The sequence below is a fragment of the Protopterus annectens genome, chromosome 16.part0, assembly GCF_019279795.1.
Source record: "Protopterus annectens isolate FY-2018-M chromosome 16.part0, PAN1.0, whole genome shotgun sequence".
Lineage (NCBI taxonomy): Eukaryota > Metazoa > Chordata > Ceratodontiformes > Protopteridae > Protopterus > Protopterus annectens.
Window position 1 is genome coordinate 606,202,679 of NC_056750.1, and position 22,730 is coordinate 606,225,408.

The 22,730-nt window shown below is 40.1% G+C and overlaps 1 protein-coding gene across 1 annotated transcript in view; it reads left to right on the forward strand.

Moving 5' to 3' along the window:
* The window catches only part of LOC122790909 (dehydrogenase/reductase SDR family member 4-like), a 388,748-nt gene extending 385,451 nt beyond the window's left edge, over window positions 1–3,297 (forward strand). Inside the window, exon 8 of the mRNA XM_044058593.1 lies at window positions 2,719–3,297. Coding sequence (XP_043914528.1) covers window positions 2,719–2,833 — 115 coding nt within the window. The 3' untranslated portion in view covers window positions 2,834–3,297. The remainder of the gene's footprint in view (window positions 1–2,718) is intronic.
* Window positions 3,298–22,730: the final 19,433 nt, after the last annotated feature.

A 22,730-nucleotide genomic window follows, 5' to 3' on the forward strand; every position in this document is an offset into this window, starting at 1 on the left:
GCGGGCAGTCAGCCTTTTCATTTTTGTGTTTGTTTACATCTGCATTTTTAAAGGTTGCATGTTGATGTGACTTTATGTAGGGCTGAACCTTCCATGCTTTCGTGTTTTTTTTTGGGGGGGGCTGGTTTACAGTACTGCGATCCTACCCAAGAGGCTTCAGAAAAAGAAAGGGGAGAATCCCCATGTTGTAATATGCATTGCAATGACTTGTGTATTGGGGTTAATTGTTTTTTCGACAAGAATCGTCAGTAAGGCTAAACTCTATCCTAACTATTTTTGACTGTGAAAGAATCTGTGTTTGGTAATTGTAAAGTGCTGCTTGTTATCTGCCCTGTTCATTTCATTTTGTATGGAGGTGCTGCAGTAAAAGATGGACCCAGGTAGACAAATTAGATCCAAATTCCTGTTCCTCTGTCACAGACAAGGTGAAGCATTACTGATTTGCTGTCCACACACCCCTTTTCACTGCACAAAACCCTTGTTCCGTGATAACATCGGGAGTTATGCCTAGTCCCCAATCTGGTTGCATTAATATGCAAGTACCCTAATATGTATGGTGTTACATGTTGAGGTCAGTTCTCTACTTGCTCTTGTTTCCTTGTAGACTCCTTTCCCTGGCTGTATTCTAAAGGTTTTTGAGTACAAGGCCAACATGAACATAGAGTGTACACTGTTGCTTTAGAGGTTGTTGAATCGCTCCACCATGTTGGTTTGGTTCATTAGCATAAAATTCAGCTACTTGTGCTGTAATTTGCATGCCACGAAAGTTTCTGTATTTATGTGGGAGTGTGCACCACTAAGCAGAATTTACTGAATCTAAAACTTTTCGCAGCCATGTGCACTTCACTCTGTGACATGTACACTGTCCAAATTATCATGTAGGCTTTGAATCCTCCTGATTAACTATAAACACAGGTCACCCTTACACTGTAGGTCATTTTCCTAGTTTCCAAAACTGCTGTAATGGGTGCTGCTTTTCACATCATGTCACAAACTGAATTAGAATTCTTGGTTTACAGTGTGTATTTACTCATTCATAGTTATTGACAGCCAAGCTTTTAATGTAAACAGTGACATTTCCATGAAGGCTTTCCTTAGTCTCAACTTTACATCTATGCAGTTCTTACCTTCTAATGTACCAGGCAATCTCAAGTTTCTTCTTCCTGCTCAGTATTCTAATGACACCAGTTACTGTTCAATTAGACAATCTTCTTGACTGATTTGTCTAAATTTTTCCCAGATTTCCTTTAAAATTAATATGTGATTACATTGCTTATAAAAAAAAAAAAAATTAGAGTAAACAACTTCACTTACTTCCATCTTTCCTGTATACCCAACAGGCGTTTGTGCAAAGTGCCTTAAACCACGGAAGACTGCTTACAATTTATATTCAACATATTTTGTATAAAGTGACAACATCATTCTTTTTTTTTTTTTTTTTTTTTTTATATCACCACCACCATTTCTACCTTGGGCCACACTCTTGATTCAACTTTGCTCTCCATTGCTTCTTACAAAGTCATCCATTACCAATTTCCATCAGTTCAACAGCCATCATGCAACACTCTAGTATCTCATTGTCATGCAGCCTTACCATCAACAACATTAACACTAAATTTTGTCATAAAATGGAGTGACTAGAGAAGACATCCCTGCACATAAGTACTGCAAGTGATATCCCCTGCATTATTTTTGAATGCTATGGTTACATTTGTTGGAACATGAATCTGTCGCAACAGCATGTCATGTGCGGTACTTTGGTAGCAAGCTGGTAAACAAATCAACATAGTAATGGGTGATATCCTTGCTATAGCTGTGCTGTGTCTGAAATGGCACTGTTTGTGTGCGACAAATTTTGAATGCATGCAGTATATTACTTTTACGATTCTTAGCTGTATGGTTGAAATATCAGAACTCACTATGAACAAGTCTGAATTTACTAGTTTTGTAGTACTCGTATGTCAAGTATTCTGACCTTAAGGGTACTACCTGGTGGCCAGAATGCATTAACAAAGCACATGCAGTCTTCTCTGCAGACCAGCTGCTTAAATTAATTTTTCTAATAAGATATTACACTTTGCATCTGTATCTAAATTAAATTCCACATTCTCCACATTAATTCTCAGTATTTCTTTCTAGCAGTATAACTGATATCTTGAAAATACATCAGAGGCATTGATCACAAATTTCACTATCAAATCTTTTCATTAAAAAAAAAAACTCTAGTCATATCTGTTTGGTACAGTTCATATTTATATTTCCTGTTTAGCAGTATACAGATTCTTGTATATGTATAAGCACATATGCAGATGCACAGATATAAATTTAGATAATATCCTATATTACATTCTGTGCACTAGTGTACTGAGATTTATTTAATACCTGTTGTACATCAGTACTGATTGCATGTGTAGACTTACTCGTACTCTCACTTCAGACCTATTTGACATATGTCCATGCATACTCTCATGTTCTCAGTCCGTGGCAACCAAAATACTGACTCCTGCAATCGGTCTGTTAGCATTACGAAGTGTAACACCCCCCAACAAACAGAAAAAACAGAATGACAGAAGAGATTATTTAGCAAAAGTTTAGAACATTGTATCTGTTGAACCAAGCATGTTCTAAAGAGAAACGTTGTATTGAGTAATAGAATGTTAAACTATGTCTTCTGTGAAGAAAGTTAATGATTTTTCTTTGTGTTGCTTTTTTATTTAGGTCTGGGAACCCGGAGGAGTGTGCCGGCGCAGTGTCTTTCCTTTGCTCATCTGATGCTTCCTATATCACTGGGGAGACTCTCATTGTGAGTGGTGGAGGCCAAGCCAGACTCTAAGATGATTTGGATATTGAAGGGAGAAGATGGAAATTCTGAAAGCTTTGATAATGGGGGCACCTACTTTCAATATGTGCAGCTGGAAAGATTTGCTTTTTTGCCCATTCTCTTTTCGTAAAGGCACAAATTGTATGCTTATATCTGAAGATTAGAATTTCATAGCTTTAAAGTGCGCATAAAGATGTACTGGTATAATTTCATTGGTTCTCACACAGTGAGTTAAACATCCTTTCTTGGTTGATATAAAATATTTTTCTGCAACACTGAATCAACAAAGCTAATCAGAAGAAAATCATATGAGGAGGGAGGTTGGCATAATGGTTAAGGTTTTACCTTACAGACACAAAGTGAAGGGTATGATACTCACAGTGAACCTAGTACAAATCTATAAACCTATGATCTGCTCAGCCAACCCAGAAGATGGTAGCCCAGCAAGAAACAAATATATGAAAGCCATTATTTAAGACACTTAAGTTTATACATTATTTTTTTTGATTTGGTAAGCATGTGTCATAGGGGTTCTATTCTTCCAAACTATAATCAAGCCAGGTATTGGGTCTGAACTTCAGAGGCAACAAAGTAATGTACTCAAGATCCTTGTGTTAGTGATAAAGACTGGAGCTTGCGTAGGTGCCCAAGACCTTTCAGTTGACTTTTCTATGAACAGGTTTTGTCCAGGTTCCACAGAAAACTATTCCTTTGACTTTAGTTCCTGTTTCACTGAGGCATACAGTTATCCAGTAACAAAATATAGTGCACCTGCAATTTAGAGCAATTCAGATGAACTTATTCAGAAACCATTTTTTTTCCATTTTCTCCTGATCAGTGCCATATTCGTGGGTGTGCTGTCAAACTTTCATGATCTGTAATGATGAGGATGTACATTCTTTTTTTCCCTGATAGATATGCACCCCAGTTCCTCCCATTTCAAAGACTTTGAACTGTAGTCAGGAAAATCATACCACATAGGAATCATAGTGGAACATTCTTTTTTGTCAGAAATGCAGACAAATCCATATCTGTAACATTGTTTCTAATGCTGCTGTAGTGCAACTAAACATCTCTAGAACATAAAGTTAAGATTTCTTTCAAAAAGAGGCAGCTCAGGAGTGTTTGGTTACAGATGTTACACTAACGTATTCAGATTGTCACTTGCAGTGTCATTTACTTCATACATATATACATATATCACAAACTGCTACATATACCACTAACTGCTACATCCATACATCTGCTTTTTTACAACAAGTGTGTCTAATTCAGTCAAATACAGTGATGCTGCAACCAAAGGAATAAGAACATGATTGCACAAAAACATCAGTATTCTATATCCATCCATCCACAATCCCCTTTTCCCCGTTTTTGCACGAGGCCAGGGTGTCATTTCAACAGTTGCATCTTGAGCCAAGGTATATATATATATATATATATATATATATATATATATATATATATATATATATATATATATATATATATATATATATATATTAAAACAGATGTGTGTGTGTGTGTGTGTGTATATATATATATATATATATATATATATATATATATATTAAAACAGATGTGTGTATCCTGCAAATTTTTGAATTGTGTCCTTATTTTTGTTTCCTTGCTAGCATTCAAGGAAATACTATGATGGAATCTCTTGGATTCAAGTTCTTACTTCAAGAAGTGATTTTCCTTGGGGGGGTGGAATACTGTTTGGTTAGACTTGCATTTTAGCTTAAATTGTCAGAATTCTACTTGTCTAACCCCCTTTTTTTCCCCTTTTTGTTTTTTTTTAACATGGTAAGACTCCAGCGTGACATTCTGTGAGCCCATTTACTATGTGGGCATAATCCTCATTTTGTTTATTTATTTAACATTTGTTTACCGGGAAAGTCCGACCGGACATAGCCCATTGTCAGCTGAGGCCCGGGGAGAAATGCTTCAGATGCTTGTCATCTTTTCTTTGTGGTGTACACATCATGTCAGTTTTCTTTGCAGCTTGTAAGTGTCCAGTAGGCACTGTGGTGTCGCAGTTGAACATTGGACATTGTAGTATCCTAATTGGTATTTGGTGATGCATATTGTGATAACCCCCCCCCCATTCCAAAGCATCATACTACACTTTTTGTTAGGTGTCACAGTGTTGAGGTGTTGAGCCTCGCAACAATATTTTCTGCACAAATTCTGTCATCCTTCCCCCACAAAAAAAAAAAAGATCCATACCACAGGTGGGAATAGCTTGGATCTGGGTGATTCAGTATTAAAAAGGGTAATTAGATCAATAACCTCCCTTAAAAAGGATAAATTAACAGTTTCATATCTGGTTGGTCTTAAAATCTCTAATTTCATAGCCTTTTAACAGAGAATTGCAGACATGAGTGTATTGTAATCCACACCTGTGTGAATGATGGAAAGCAACTCCATTATGCACCTATGTGACCATTTTTTCAAGAGATTGGTTGTACTTGTTCCAGTAAAGATGTAAATGTTTTGTATTTATTGAGGATGTGGATCCTCGAACATCTACATTTATGGTAGGTACAAAACTGTACTTTCTTCCTTCCTCCAGGTTAACTATTATCATTTTACTAAAGCTCCATGCTAATAACGCTTTATCAGTTTGGGTTAAAAAAATAAACATGATGGTACTGCTGATGAAACCTACTGCAGCACTATTTTAAGAGTGTAAAAAATGCAAACTGAATAACAACTACAGCATGGATAAGGCAATCCCAAGCAAAACAAAGACTCTTTGTACCAAAGGCAAGCGTCCAGTCTGGTGGACCCCAGCCATAAACAAACTCTACAACAAAAGGAGGAAGCTACTACAAGATAGAGCAAAATCCTTAAAAGGTAAGACACCCTTGATCACTATAAGTAAAAAACTAAGAGCTCTCATAAAATCATCCAAAGCAAATTTTGAGAGAAAAATAGCTAAAGACTCAAAAGACAATCATAAGGCCTTCTTTAGCTATGTTAGAAACCTGGGAGGAAACTCCCAGATATGCTCAGAACTAGTTCAAAATGATGTGAAGATTACTGATCCTACAGACATTGCCAACATACTGGCTGACAGGTTCAGTGCAAACTTCTCCCCTCCCCAAAAGGAGAGATATCTATACCAAGCGATTGCAGCCCCCAAACATCTCCAAGCCCAAGTGAGAACTGCTCTCTCCAAAGCAAAAACACAGCATCCATGGGACCTGATGGTGTCCCCGGCTGTGTGCTCCACGAACTCAACGAGGAATTAAACCCACAGCTAGGACAGCTGTTTAATCATAGTCTTACCTCTGGATACACCCAGGAGTGGCGCACTGCAACTGTGGTCCCACTTCACAAAGGCGGTGCCTCCACCGACCCTGGAAATTACCGCCCATTAGCTTGACAAGCCTTATCTGCAAAGCCATGGAGAGGATCATAATGGACCTCATAAATAAAGACATAGGAATTTGCAGACTTTGGATCCATCCCAGTTTGGCTTTGTCTAAGGCAGATCCTGCCTTCTTAACTTGGTTGACTTTTTCAAACAGTCACCAAAGCCATTGATGAGGGAAAGGCAGTCCATACAGCCTACCTCGATCTGGCGAAGGCCTTGATACAATACCCCACTCGGGTATCATTGAAAAACTCATCAGCTTAAATGTTAACCCATACATCACAAGATGGGTTGCAAACTGGCTGAGTGACAGAACCCACAGGGTCAGAGTTACTGGCGCCATGTCAGACTCAAAGCCTGTCACAAGTGGTGTACCACAGGGTTCAGTCCTGGGCCCACTCTTGTTTGGCATCTACTTTTCCGAGTACAAGCAAACACAGGAGGGTTATGGCTGACAAAGTTTGCAGATGACTGCAAACTGGGTGCCATAGTAGAAAACACATCTGACACAGATATCCTTCAGAAGGGTCTCACAGAAACGGATAACTGGTGCCAGAGCCATGGCCTAAAGTTAAATGCCAAAAATGCATAGTCATACCCTTCGGGAAAAACAAGGTTACCCCTAGCTACCAAATAGGTGGCAATCCACTGAGCACAGAAGAAGTTATCAGGGACCTGGGGACCCAGGTTGATAGTAGTCTGTCATTCGACACCCATGTAGCTAAAGTAGTTAGGAAGACCTTCTACATTGCCCACCTTATCATGAAGGGATTCTCATCTAGATCAAGGAGGTCATAGTCTCCTATACTCATCACTCATCAGACCAATGATTGAGTACAATGCCCCATTCTGAATGTATCTGACCCGACACTTGCAGCAGCTGGAGAGGCCAAAAAGTTCCTCACCAAAAGGATAAAGGGTCTCAAACATCTGTCCTATGCTGCCCGACTGAAAGAACTCCAGCTCTATTCAGTCGCTTACCGCTTGCTCAGAGGTGACCTTTGCCTAACATACAAGGCCATGTCAAACCCAGATTTAATGAATATGCTGCACCTCAAAAATCTAGATCCGTCAGAGCCACAAGGCGGAGACTTAAACCTTGACACGGCTATTAATAGGGCGTGCTGGAGGGATAGATTCATCACCCAAAGACTCCCTATGCTGTGGAATAAAATCCCGGTATATGTGAGGCAGAGCACCTCGCTGGCCTTGTTCAAGAGAAATCTTGACCAATGGATGGGAGATCGCAGATATACCTCAGGGATTACCTCAGTGTCACTGCTCGACAGAGGCACAGCAAAATAATGGGTATAGTTCCCCATACTAAAGGGGTGGCGTAAGCCACAAAACTATGGGCTAGGCTTGTAAATGCCCTCGGGCAGATAGCCTAGTATGAACCTATGAACCTATGAACCTATGAGCAGAAAGTGGACCATAAGATTATTGTATTACTTTTTCTTTCATCCTGTTATATTGAGACGACTTCAGAAATAAATTAATCCTCCCAAAATGCCTTAAGGGTTCCTTTGATCACATATATCCATATATACTTAGTCTGTTGCCTTGTGAGGATATTAAGAAGCTTAGCCTTCCATTGTGTGGTGATTTTTAGCACTTGTATTTTATGTACAAATAATCCAGAGACTGGTAAAACAAGGATATGTTGGAAGATTTGCATGTTGCTCCTATCCATTAGAGAAAAGAGTGCTAAATTGGGGGTTAATTTGGACTTATTCATCTATTCATCCAAATTGCATTTGAATAGGAAAATAAGTACTTTGCTTTATGTGGACAGGAAGATGGTCCCACAGAAGTGGAATTCTCTGCAATAGATACCTATCCCTCCAAAATGTTATGTATGTTTCAGAAGCGACTAAGATCCCTTGAGTGGGTTTTTTTGCCACGATTGTACTTGTGAATATGTAGTAAGTTTCGTCAGATAGTCTGAGGCTGTATATGTGAGGCAGAGAGCATCTCTCAGTAGCCTGTATGGTACTAACGGGAAAGACTTTGAGATGGTGTGCATACTTTTTGTGATTTAGGCCCTTGACTTTTCTAGTAAGGAAGCATTGTGGTCATTCCAGTTGTTTTGACAAGTACATACCAAAAGGAACATTATTCTCAATGATCAGTCTAATGGGTGCTAAGTTCAGTGCTACAATTACATCCTATACCTGAACACCATAACTTTAGATATAACCTGTGCGATGAAAAAAGACTTGTTCCAGTAGTGGGTACATAGCGATCAAGGGACAGTTTGTCATCATAGGTTCCCAGATCCTTGACTGCAGGGGTGTTATTCAATGTGATAGCTACAAGGGGAGTCTTGCTTGTTGAAGGATATAATTATACATTTCTTGGCATTTAGTTTTAGTCCAAAGTTTTGATGCAGGCTATTTGTTTGTGGTCCCCCTTCTTGGAGAATCATTGTGTCTTAGCCGCAAGCCTTAACATTAGGTTTGACCTCCGAGAAGTAAATGGCAAAGATAAGTGACCCAATGACTTAAACTTGGGGTACACCACTAGTTACAGGTCTTCTGTAGGAGGTTGAGCTGCCCAGCCTTATTTCCTGGGTTCTTTTTGTGAGTCCGTTTGCTATCCAGTGACTTGTACAGAAATTTACATTTAACTTAGATGGTTTATTTACTAATACCTATGTGTAGGATGGTGTTGAATGCCTTTGTGAGGTATAGATATGCAGTGTAATCAGAAATGGCTGCAGCTACTTTTAAATTGCTTCTGCTTTGCAGTAAGATGCCAAACATTAAAAAAAAAGAAGACCTGAAAGACTGGTTATGGTGTAATCTTTTTCTTGTCTATTTACTCCTGTGCTTTCATTTGTTTTATCTTATAAGGTTATGATGTCTTATTTCAGTGATCACGGAATATGCATTTTCCATGTGTAGAGTCCAAACTTCTACTATAGTGTTACCACCACATTACTTTGTAAATTGTCCTTGTGAAAACTGTGCAGTCTATTCTATCTGCAGTAATATCCTTTTGTGTTTTCATAGGGGAAAGTCTAAGAAATGATGATTAATATTGATTAGTTTCTCACTTCTGACAGACAAGATAGTTTTAATGGCTTGTGTTCTATCTTTATGTAATATAGTCCCTAATTTATGATGCATACCAAATGAAATGTTAATAAAATATGATACAAGACTACCCAGATCTAGGCTTGCAAGTGCCAGCATACTGAATTTTTATTGCACTAATAATAATCGTATTGTAAAACTTATGATATACAGTTTTTGTAACTGCATATTTTATTTAACTGATTAAAAACTCTGAAGCTGATCTGTTTGGTGTTGGTAAAATATAGAAGCACATAGACCTCAGCATAAATGTATAATAGCTGTGCCTGTTAAAGCAACAAAATGGGTCATCTACTGTCATTTTTTAAGCTTCTTCCTTGTGTATAGTAAATGTTGATTGTTTCTCACAAATCCTATTGTATCTAAATCAAAAGAACATTGATTTGAGAGCTGAAAAAAGGTCAGATATCTCAATAGTTTTATGAAGAAAGTTATATAGTTAGTATACATGTTTTTTTTCTAGGGCTTGTTTAGTGACAGTGACAAAAAATGAAGCATTTTTATTAGACACTTATGAAATTTCAATTTTGGTTCTGCTGCCATCCAAGGATTTCATTCAAGACATGTACAGGGGAAAACCTCTGTAGTAAGATCATATGAGGATAATGTGGATTTAAGACTAGTGCTTAAAATTCAGTTTGCTCTCCAGAGTTAGTGCACTATGTTTGTGGATGCAGGGATGGAATGGTTGTCAGATGGAAGAGAGTTACATATCCTGAATTCACCTGTTCTGGCTGAAGCAATGTTCAGGAGTGCTTCCCTACTGTGAACTCCCATGAGGGGAGATTTGTTATAACATAGCACAGTTTTTATTTACTTTTGGAGGTCTGTTTTCTCCAATTCTGAAACATTACAGCGAGGCTTGAAATGACCAGCATTGGTTAATGACATGTAACTATCTTTAGCTGATTACTTTTCATTGGCTATTGTATTTGTTTTATTCTGCATGCATTTTATGATCTTATGCAGCTCCATTTTCTTTGCTGGCAATGTTTTATGAACATACATGCTTCTTTGACTTCTGTCTTGTGAAGAAGTCCTGAAGCTGATTAAAGACAAGGGCGTGGAGACACAGGCCCCTTCTTTGAGGGAGTTGGGACCTAGCATTTTGATCACCACAGCAAACCATTATTTGCCTCCTGTCTTTCACCGTCTTGTTTTTGCTTATAGTGTTCTTTCAGACAGTAACAAATAGCCACATACCCTAGATCTGTCTCCATGGATGTTCTTCATGTTTCGCTGTTGCAGTCATCACATTTGGGTTATCCTGCCAGGGGTAGCCCTCAGTCGGCCCGAATACCAGAGGCTTAGTATTTCTGCGTCAGTTGCTGTCACTCTAGGTCTGACGTCAGGTGGTCAGAGGTATAAAAGCAGGCAGCCGATGCCATTACACCAGTCTTTCTTGCTGAGGATCCCAATGCCAAAGTGGTTTGCACGAGTGCCGGTCAGCTGCTACCTGAGTTTCATTTCCGAATTGAAGTTGAAGTCTTCTAAAGCTAAGTACCCCATTGGGGATCCTTTTTTCTTGCACTAACCGATGTCAGAAAAAGTTACAGTTGTCTTGCCTGTGGAAAGCAAGTACCACACCAAGACTTCCATTCTTACTGCGTCACTTGTTTAGGCCCAGACCATGACGTCCCCTGCTGTTGCTTTTGTGCTTTGTTCAACACCAGAACTCTAGGTCATCAGGCCCTTATTGTAGCTAGATCTTTTCGCTGTCAGTCCTCAAATTCCGATATGGCTTGGGTAAGCCTTCTGACTACCGATCTTCCGAAAAAACGTAAGGATAAAGACAGAGACAGACCGCACAGGTCCAAAACTGCCGACGACGCTTCCGTTAAGCTAGTCGTCAGTTCTCTGGTCCTCAGTGAGGTGCTTTTGCAGCCCCTGATGCCCGCTTCTGTGGATTCGCAGGCCGCTACTGAGACCCTTTCAGATTCCGGTATGCCACGAGACTCTTCGACAAAGGATCCTGTGGATGTCTCTACCTTGAGTGGGTCCGCAGCTGCTGAGCAGGCACCGGCTTCCGAGGAAGTACTTCCCACTACCGAGGCTCGACACAGACTGACTACTTCTTTCGCGTCTTCTTTTCTTTTGAAAACTACCGAGTTTTTAAGGCCCAGAGTACAAACCACAACCAAAAAAACGACGACCCAACCTCAGCCACCTGCTTCCTTGCCTCAGTCTCAAATGCTTAAAATGGCGGAAGACCTTATAATGCTTATTAGGGGAGGCCAGGCTACCCCTTCCAAAAGAAAAAAAAAGACTTGTCTCCAGTAGTTTAATCTGAACATGAGTCCGATGACTGATGCATCTTGTATATGAAGATATGCAACCTCTCTCTGCTTATGAGGATTCTGATGCAGAGGAATCCATCCCTTCAGCCTCTCACCCGAGGACTTCTCCTTTGGGGAACCCTACATACTTTAATGGAGCATTTCCAATGGGAATGTCAAGCCTATCGTCAGTCAAAAGAGGGACTCAGGAAATTCTTAGATCTACCACAGCACAGACTCGGGCCATTCCTCCTGTCCTGGATGTTGTGGATGATTTTATGGAATCCAGTCTGACTCTGACTCCTGAACCTGACAGGTATTAGAGTCCCTGACTCTCACAAATTTATTTTTAAAAATCCTTCTGCTGACCCCGAGGTTCTCTCTCAAGGATCTAAAGGAATCAAAGCAACTTCAGCTAAGAATCCCCACCCCCTCAGATAAGGATTCCCAAGCATTAGATAGATAGGGTGAAAAAGTATACACCTCTGCTACTCTTGCTATTAGAGCATTAAATTGTCAGTTCCATATGCTGAAATATCAACAGCATACCATGGAACTCCTCAAACAAAAAATATCTTCTTTTCCAGCTTGTGCAGAAAATAGAGTTACAAGAGTTAATGCATTCTGCAAGTCAGATAACTAAGCACACCTTACAATGTGGCTTTGATGCCCTAAAAGAATCTTGCAGGGCAGCAGTCACTGGTTCTGTCTTTAGAAGGCATGCTTGGCTTAATGAACAGACTTTGCCAGACCATGTCAAATTAAAATTATTGGATGCACCCTTGAACAAAGACAACTTATTTGGCACCAAGGCAGAAGAGGTCTTAAAAAGATGGAAGAAAAAGCTAAATCTATGCAGACAATTAGACATCTTACAAGTACAGCCACCGAGGTTCAGTAGGCATTGTCCCTCCAAGCACTGGTCTTTTCCTGCCCCCTCCAGGCCAGCTCACCCAAGACCCAGGGGAAGTAGACCCACCCGACAACAGCCCCAGGGAACACAGAGCTCTAATCAATGGAGTTCCTCCTCTACAAAACCAGGGAGTACAAGGCCCACCCCCCCTATGGTAAGACCTCACAATGACTTTACACTACCACCCCCTCCCTCTGCCCACCTGCTCGTGCCCCTAGGAGGAAAACACTCCTTCCACATAAACAACTGAGCCACCATTACCAACGAACGCTGGGTCCTCAACATAATGTACCAGGGATACAGATTTTATTTCCACACACTGCAAACCCCAAAAGGGTTCCCAGATCTTCCTCCAAACCAGTGGGCAGAGACCAAAAAGCAAGTCCTTTCCCTGCTCTCTCCGAGGGCAATAGAGCATGTTCCTGCAGAAAAGATAGCCCAAGGTTTCTATTCCAGACTCTTCCTGGTACCCAGAAAAGATGGCACATGGTGCCCCATCCTCAATCTATCCATTCTAAACACCATTCTGGTGATAACAAAATTCAAAATGCTCACCTTCCAGCAGCTTCTACCTATGCTTTCCAGGGATAATTGGTTAGCCACCCTAGACCTAAAAGAGGCCTACCTACACATCCCAATCAGGAAATAATGCAGGAAATACCAATTTTCATGGCAGGATCTATGCACTTTTAGTTCTCTATGCTTCACTTTTGCTTATCTACTGCTCCCAGAGTTTTCACAAAATGTCTGGCTCCCGCCATTGCTTTTTGCAGACAAAGAAATATTCAAATTTACCCATACATAGATGACTGCCTGATTCAGGCAGACAGTCAGGAAAAGCTGTTACAGCACCTGAACTTTGTAAAGGATCTACTTACCTCAGTGGGGTATACTATCAACGAAAAGAAATCAAAACTAGTCCCAACATAAAAAATTGTATTCCTGGGTGCAAGCCTGGACACAGCATCCAAGATGGCATTCCTTACTCCAAAGAAACAAACCTACATGACAGACTACTTCTCTCAACTAGCCACCAGAATCCAGTTACCTGCAAGGAAAATCCTGCAAGCTCTAGGGTTCATGGCCTCCTGTATTCTACTCATTTCATATGCCAGACTGCATATGAGGAAACTACAGTAGTACCTAAAAAGCCTTTGGTGTCAGCACTCTTAAGACCTGGAAACTCTTATACCAATGATACCTTGTCTAAGGAAAGATTTTCTTTGATGGGCAGCAGCATGCAAGCACAACAAGGGACTTCCCTTTTCACAACCCCACACTGCTCAGACCCTCACCACGTATGCATCAGACTATGCCTGGGGTGCTTACCTGGATGGCAGGTGCATTCAGGGCCAATGGAGCCCAAATCAAATACATCTGCCCATCAACCAAAAAGAGATGTTAGCTGTTCTGCATGCCTTGACAACTTGCAGACCCCCTACTCTCGAGTACACAAAAACCAAACTGATGAAAAAGGAAACAGGTAGTCGATACAATCCAAGCAGTCACAATGAAGTATACTGAACGTAAGTTTATTTTTAAATCCACAAACGTTTTCGTTACTGTTTAACAGTAACTTCATCAGAAAACCAGTTAGCAAAAAACGCCAAGCTTTTAAATAGTAAATGGAGCCAAAATGGAACCTGAAACGTCACAGTAGCATCATACTGAAATAAAATACCTTCGCATTTGACAGTTAAAGTGCTACAGCTATATTTTTGAATATGTTCTATAAAGTGCTTTTTAAAATTAAAAACTTTTAAAAAGGTAATAAAAGCATAAGCCTTTACTTATTAGAGCAATCAAACACAGTATTTATTTAATATTAATCATAAAATTTTGAAGTATGGTAGGATAGTTTAATATAGGTGAAAATTTCTTTATGACTTATCACAATATTAAGAGACAGATCGCATAGATTACCATCTGTACTAATGAACCCAATAATTAATTAAAAAAGTTAAGATATTCCTTCTCGTGTTACACATCCCTCTCCTACGTAAATTCCAAAATGTTATTAATTTATCTTCGATTATTACTGGTAACTAAGTAAATATTTTTTCTTCTTCTTTTTTCTCATAATTGGAAGATTTACCTACTCTCCCCGGGGCCTCTACTGATCAAAACAGACAACACCACAGTGATGTGGTATATCAACAAGCAGGAAGGGACTCACTCTTATCCTGTCTGCAGGCTCACCATGACCCTTTGGAACACGGCCTCAGCCATGCAACTACACCTGCTAGCACAATTCCTGCCAGGCTCTTTAAACTCTCTGGCAGACAACTTGAGCAGAAACCTACTAGACCCACACAAGTGGCAGCTAGACCACAGAACTTTCACCCCTTGTAACCCAGAAATGGGGCACCCCGAAGGTCAACCTCTTTGCCTCCCACTCCAATCATCAGCTCAGCAAATTCTGCACCAGGGAACCTCACAGCAAAGCCTGGAAAGTGGATGCTGTACCCTTCCAGTGGGTAAACCTCTCTGTCTATGTATTTCCCCCTCTACCATTCATTTCAAGGGTACTGCTCAAAATAAGAGTGGAAAAACTGAGGGCAATCCTGATTGCCCCAGACTGGCCATGCCAGCACTAGTACCCACTGCTGCTCAGTCTGTCACCATGCCACCTACCTCCGGTCTCAACACTCCCTGACCCAGAGGAATGGAGAATTCATGCATCCCCAATTGCAGACCCTCAACCTGGCAGCCTGGCTTATTCCCTGACCTCCCCTCAGGCTGCCAGCCTAAGCAAACAAGTTCTAGATTTTATGTGTGAGGCCAGATGCCCCAGCACTAGAAAATCCTATGCTGATAAGTGGAAAATGTTTTGCACCTGGATCCAGGCTAAGGGGGCCAGGATGGCACAGCCCTCCCTACCTCTCATCCTGGATTACCTGGCAGACCTATACACAGGGGGCTATCCTTCTCTTCTATTAAAATGTATGCCTCAGCCAACTCTGCACATTTCAGCACAGAGCCTCATCTCTTCTCACACCCTCTCATCAAACAGTTCCTAAGAGAGGCTAAGAACTTAAGGCCACCCAGAAGAGCGCCTACCCCAGCATGGGCCCTTAACTTTGTGTTGGAAAAGCTCACCCTGCCCCCCCTTTGAACCTGCAGCTTCAGCAGAGTTAAAATTTCTCTCTTGAAAGACAGCCTTGCTTCTGGCCATCACTTCAGCTAGAAGAGTATCTGAGCTACAAGCACTTATGGCTGTAGAGCCCTTTATCATTTTCCATGCTGACATGGTCTTCCTCAGGACTAACCCAACCTTCATGCCTAAAGTGGCGTCCAGTGTGGCTCTCAACCAATTCATTCATTTGCCCACCTTTTTTCCTAACCCACAAAACCAGGGGGAAAGGATTCTGCACACTCTGGATGTGCACAGACGGCTCAGATTCTACCTGGACAGGACTAAATCTTTCAGAAAAACTGATCAATTGCTAAGTCAGATTCACTGCAGGAGCAGAGGGCAAGGCCATGTCCAAACATGCAGACAGTTAGGATAGTGCACTGCATTAATTTCTGCTACAAACAGCATGGGAAACCACCCCCATAGGGGGTAAGGACGCACTCTACCAGAGCAACCACCACCTCTGCAGCTTTCTCAGAGGGGTGCCCACTGAGGACATACTGGAGGCTGCAACATGGACATCTGTTCATACCTTCACCAGGCATTACCACCTGCCTATCTTCTCCAAATCCAGGGCAGGCTTTGCCACCACAGTCTTGCAGGGCATCCTAGCCAGCCCCTAGTCTTCTTGACTGCCACCACCCTTTTCTTCAGCTTTGGGAATCAACCCAAATGTGATGACTGCAACAGTGAAACCTGAAGAACAGAGTACAGTTGTGTACACTTACCGTAAATGTAGATGTTCAAGTGTATTCACTGTTGCAGTCCTGGTTGCTCTCCCTCCATCCCCCTTATCTCTCTCCCCCCCCTCCTTACAAGAAAATGTTGGTATTTACTTTCTACTGGTGGTGTTCTTCCACCATAACTTAGCTCCTATTGGGGGCTCCTGACAGGGCAAGAAAAACTGATGTAATAGTGTCGGCTGCCTGTTTTTATACCTCTGATGACCTGATGTCAATCCTGGAGTGACAGCAAATGACACAGAAATACCAAGCCTCTGGTATTCGGCTGACTGAGGGCTACCCCTGGCAGGATAACCCAAATTCAATGACTGCAACAGTGAATACACTCAAACATCTACATTTATGGTAAGTGTACACAACTCTACTTTTCTAGTATTACCCTGAAAAGGTTTTGAATTGACTGTTAAGTGCATAGTGAGCCATAACAGGGCTATAAGCTACTTGGGTCACATGAATGTCATTCTTGGTCCATTTCTGCTCTTCTGCAATTGTTCTAGGATCTGATAAAGGCTGATGGTAATACTCTGGATGTGTGACCTCCTTGTCCAAGTTCTGTTTTGTCTTCTTTTTACAACTTAAAAAAAAAACAAGGCAACTGCAGCTAACAATAGAATCCAAACTGATGAGCCTTCCATCTCACTGTACTTTGAACACATATGTAATACTTTGTATATTGTTACTTTTCATGCTTTTTACAGAGATTTTCTCCCTGGACGTCTGCTGAAAAGGGGTGCATTACCCAGTTGGACTTTTTTTTCTTGGTCAGCAAATGATTATGAATAAATAAATGCAGGTATTAGTGTCTATAACTACCTAACCTACAGAGTACTAGAGTTCAGTTTTTTGACCAAGTAGCGGTTACAATGTAGCTGATGTCTACTGTGACAATAAATATGAGATTCTATTGTGGGTAACACTGGTACATAAGTGGTGATTGATATAGCTGCTGCTTTTATAATTAAAAAGTATGTGTTCCTCAGGAAAAGCATTTCTGAAGTTGTAAAAGCCGAAATACTAGATACCCATATCTACAGATAGTGTTTGAGCAGGCTACTGGTGTTGCATTTACTGATTTAGAAAGGAAAAAGATAAAAGTGAAACTGCAGTGATCAATATGCTTGACATTTTACCAATAAGTACAATTCCCAATACCCGAGAGTCCTTTAGAGTATAGTGTAGACTTTAACAATGGTGCCAGAATAGTTAACATTAGTAGAGGACATCTGAGTGCATGCTTTATCCCTCAAGAGACTGCTCTGGCCCCTTTTCCCCTCTCAGCAGACGTCAAACTACTTTACATGGGTGAATTTGAGTGGAAACAAATTAACTCTGATGTGTGGGTACTGCATGTTGTTTAAAGTGCTACTTATATAATTGTTTTCAATCACATATTCTGGGCCCCATAAATGTAACCCATCTTGCAACAGTTAAAGATGGTTTTGGATCTGACCTTTCACTTTTTTAAGCAGAAAGGCAAATGCAGTCAGCTGCATTTCGAGATAGCAAGTGTTTCTGTTTAAGAGCTATTTTGGCTGTCAAAGGTGTAAGAAAATGTAAATCATTCCTGATGTAATTTTGTGGTGTGAATGTGTATTGTGGGGCTGTGGCTGGTGGCAAACAGTGGAAACTAGTATGATTTTCCTCCCTTTTGACTGTCTCTGGTGAGAGCATTAGTTTGCATTTTGCAGTGTTCTCCTTTGATCTTTGTTAATGACCATGTCTTTCACAGTTTTTATAAAGTGTATGTGAATGTTAGCCTTGAAAGAGTTGCATATATAGTGCTTTTGTTTCAGGTCTAAGCAAGTTCATTCCAACACAGAAGTGCTGCATCCTGATCTTGAAAAATCTGCTTCCTGTAATAATTCAGGACTCTCAGCTGAAAACCTTGGATTTACAGAGCACTTGGCTGCACATGCCAATATAATCTTCAACAGGAAATTATTTGGGTTCTAGGTTAGCTAGGTTCATTTCTAGCTTTCATCTCTTCCTTTTAGCCTCTCCACTACCTCTTGTATGTTGAGGTACATGTATGGGTTAACTGCTTCTAACCTGACAAGGTGAGCTGTGAGACTCCTAAGCAAAATAGCTCCAATATTAGTTCTGCACACTATAGCATGCCACAAGGAAAGAGTGGGCTTTTTTCTTTCGTAAAGTGATAAAGCAGAGATAATAGCTGGCTCAAAAGCATGTACAAAGTATTATTGCTACAGTTACTTAGATGTGGAGTTGGGTGAAAAAGCCAGAATGGCAGCACGAATCCTTTTGCTGAGATTTGGTTCTGAAGTCCATTGCAGAACACAGAGCATCAGACTGAGCACTGGCTTGTCAGTAGTATAAGACTTGTGCTTTGCACGTCCACACTGCTTCATCACTTCCACCAGTCAGCAGCATGTGACTGATGCTTCTGACCATTGAGAATGTTGCATATCAGTGCTGTGGCCAAGATTGCTCTTTCTCCACAGGTGAGAGCAATTAACCTTTTTAGTAGCAATTGCAAAAGTGTACCTATCCCTGAGAAAAGCTATGGATTAGTCTTGGTTAGCCCTCTAGACTGTTGGAACACTGAATGTTTGCCACATTCAGATATATGCTCACATTCACTTTGTGCTGAATTCTTGCTGGTGAGCATTCATCACATCTCCCTTTTAAAATACAGAAAATCATTATTTGTAATAAAACATTATAGAATGTAGTGTTTATTAAGCATTACTGCCATTTGAGGTGCTAGATAGATTTGCAGTGTACTAAACAACATCTAATTAAAGGACATCCTTATCCTAAAACTGAAGTAGAAAACATGACCTCACTATATTTTGATCTATTTTACATTACAAATGCCCCTGCATCATTGTCAGTGAGTGATTATTTTTTTATTTGCTTGTGGAATCTCTAAATGGAAGATAGTAGCTACCATGCTGTTAAATAAAGGTTTGTAGCGACATTGAGTATAGTATAGTACTGTCACCTTTTTGACTGACAAGATCAGCAATTTGTATGTTTCATTATCTTGTTTGATTTTTTTATTACTGATCACACAGCTTTTAAAGGTATATTTGAATGGCAGTACATTTAAATAACCTACAAATAGGTCACCTGTCTTACTGATCTTAACTTTCTAGGCAGTAAGTTGTCATAACCTGAAATGGTGTCTGCCAAAATGACTCTTATTTGCAAAGAGTTAATGGTTGTCATGGCAGTGCAGGCGTAAGCCAAAATCATCAGATAAAGGTTCATAGGTAGGTACTAGGCTATTGGCCCTAGGGCCTATATAAGCCTAACAAAAAAGGTACCCTGGCTTTTGCCACCGAAGATAACTTCAAAAAGGTTTCAAAACTGAGCAAGGTCTAGTCACATAATGTCTAAAATTGCTCACAATTATGAGAGCCTTTGTGTCTTGAGTGAGTTATGATTCCAGGTTAAACAAAGATGTTTTTTCACATTTTTGTACAAGACAGACTGTCCTAGCCTGGATAGAATGTGTATACCCTATCCTATCTTAAAATCAGTATATTATTTAATTGTAAATGTTTTTGTTAAAATTTTCTTTTCCTTGTACAGCCATCCTGTGCAACCTTTGGTCCACTGTGGCCCCTGTCCTTTAGTGGGTGCAGTGTCAGCATCCTTTAAGTATACTTTTTATCGAATGCTTCCAGTGAGTACTTCTTTTATAATGGCAATTGTTAAGGCATCTAAAATATAGGTTCATAGATGTTTACTAGGCTAATGACCACTAGGGCCTTTTTAAGCCTATCCATGCATCCCAAATCTGACAAATTCTGATGCCCTTGATAAGTGTAATCATGGCCCTGGTAGATGAACCATTTACAGGTTGCCTGTGTCCATTAGAGACCTAGGTGCCAAACCAGGGATGAATTTCCAGTTTCCCATCCAATTGTTCAAATTGCACTTTATTGGGTTAGGGAAGAACTCTGCTTCACATGGATGGGAAGCTTGTTCCACAGATGGGGTAGTCTCTGGGATACATACCTATCTCTCTAGCAGGTCCTGTTTATATCACAGGCAAGGTTTAAGTCTTTAGAATAGGTAATTCTGGTGCTGTTTGTTTTGTGGATATGCAGGGGGTTCATCAGAGTGGTGTCTGACAATGCCATGTATGCCAGGCATAGATTTCCTCTCAAAAGCCTGTAGGAGACAATAAAGGGATAGAGACTTGAGCCGGTCTGCATAGGACATTTTACTTGAGCCCTGTATTCTTTTAGTAAGGAACCTCTGTGGACATTGCAGTTGTTGGATATACCTGGTTAGGTACATACCAATGGGAAACGGTTCTTGAAAGGGGCAAGCCTGATTATACTCAAAGAAATGCAAGACATGCACTGAAATGGCACAAAAGGTAATCCTTGGAGTTCTAAAAACAGCAGCAATGGCAGGTCTGATGAATATCGAATACAGTAGAACAATGACTTCCTTGGACTTAGATGCCTTACCTTTGTAAGTTGCTCAACATAGAATGATTTCCTCACTGCTATAGTCATGTGATGGTCAAAGGCTAGATTACTATCTATGTGTGTCCCTAGGTTTCTGACTACTAGGTCAAATCTAAGTGGTGTGTTTGTCAATATGATAGTTACCAGGGATGGAATGACTTTACAAAGGATACTTTTATACATTTCTTGGCATTTCATTTTAGTCCATGGCTCTGACAGCAATCCCTCCAAGATACATATGTCATAAACAGCCACTATTAATGTTTGGCTAAAGTGTGGTCACTTTTCTATGTATTATGTGTTTAACAGATCTATCTGAAATATTAAAGGGGTCATTTGAGTTCTGTAAGTATATTGTGTAGAACTGGTGTCACTACTTGAGTTGATATGGAGCCAATAGCTTCGAATTCTGTTTATCAGTCTGAAAGGCCTAGTTTCTGATATATGTATGTATGTATATATATATATATATATATATATATATATATATATATATAGATAGATCTATAAGTCTGTACTGCTGTTTAGCCATATTGACTTTAGCAGTTCAGGCATTAGAATAGGTACAGTTTTATTGTGTTGTGTGTTTGTCTGACACAGGGACTTTCTAAAGTGACTCAACTATGTTCCTCCATACTAGGAAACAATATATTGTCTGTTGCCATTGCTGCTGTTTTTAGAACTCCAAGGATTACCTTTTGTGCCATTTCAGTGCATGTCTTGCATTTCTTTGAGTATAATCAGGCTTGCCCCTTTCAAGAACCGTTTCCCATTTTGCAGAACTTACTACCTTGTATCATGCTTATTTTATGTTTCTCTCTCGCTTGTCTGTTTCATATTTTTGTCATGCCACATACTAGTGCAGGATTCATTGACTTCTCAGCATCGTATCTTTCTCCATTTCTCTTTACATCTCTAAGAGTTATTGGTACTACAACCCTGCAGTCATTTTAACACAGTCCTCTGCTTATATGCATGTCTGTGTCTCTCTCTCTTTTTCTTTCTTTCCTTATGTGGATACAGCAGGATGCATTGTGAAATGTTCTACAATATTTTATTTTTTTCCTTATTTCATTGCATATTACGTAGATAAGGTCATTCCTCACAGATCACAGATGGTGGTTTAGACTTTAGATTAAGTATCCTGGCTTAGGGCGTATTGTCTATGATTACTATTAATCCTTTCACTGATTATACTCATGAAAATGCTCATGTACTCCTGCTGTGGCTAATCCTTTATCCTCAAAGTAGAAGGTATGTTTTTCTATGTCTGACAATAACTTCTTGGCATAAACTGTTATCTTTTCACTGCTGTCCTGTACCTGGTTAAGACTGATCCTAGGCTTACTGAATCAGTATCAAACTTGAGTGCTATTTTCTGTCATGTCAAAATGTGACATAAATGTCTCCAGGCTTAGGTTTTTCTTTGACTGTGAAAGCTTCTTAGTATTTTTCATTTAACTCACAGGGAATACTCCACAGTGCAGTGATTATCTGAGTCTTATAAACCTTGAGCTGTACTTGGCCATATGTAGTAAGGCTCCTTTCTTCTGTTGCAATGGTGAGTGGTGCTGTATCATGGATGGTCCTTATCTATACAGGGTTAGCTGACATTCTCAGATGTGTGAATACATTTGGGGACTATTTCCTGGCTTCCGTGTCTCCTTTGTATTTTTAAAGTGTTTGTGGACTTCTTTATTTCTTAATCATGAGCATCTTTAATATTGTATCAGGCTGTTTATTGGGTCTTCCATATTATATCAGACTAATTCCTTTATATTTTTAATTCTTTTTATCTCCTGTTGTAGAATCTCAAAAACAGTGATCACGCAAGACATTTATCTTTTATATATCATCAAGCCTAAATCTGTAAAAAAAAAAAAAAAAAGTGGTAATGCCCCTTCTGTCTTAAC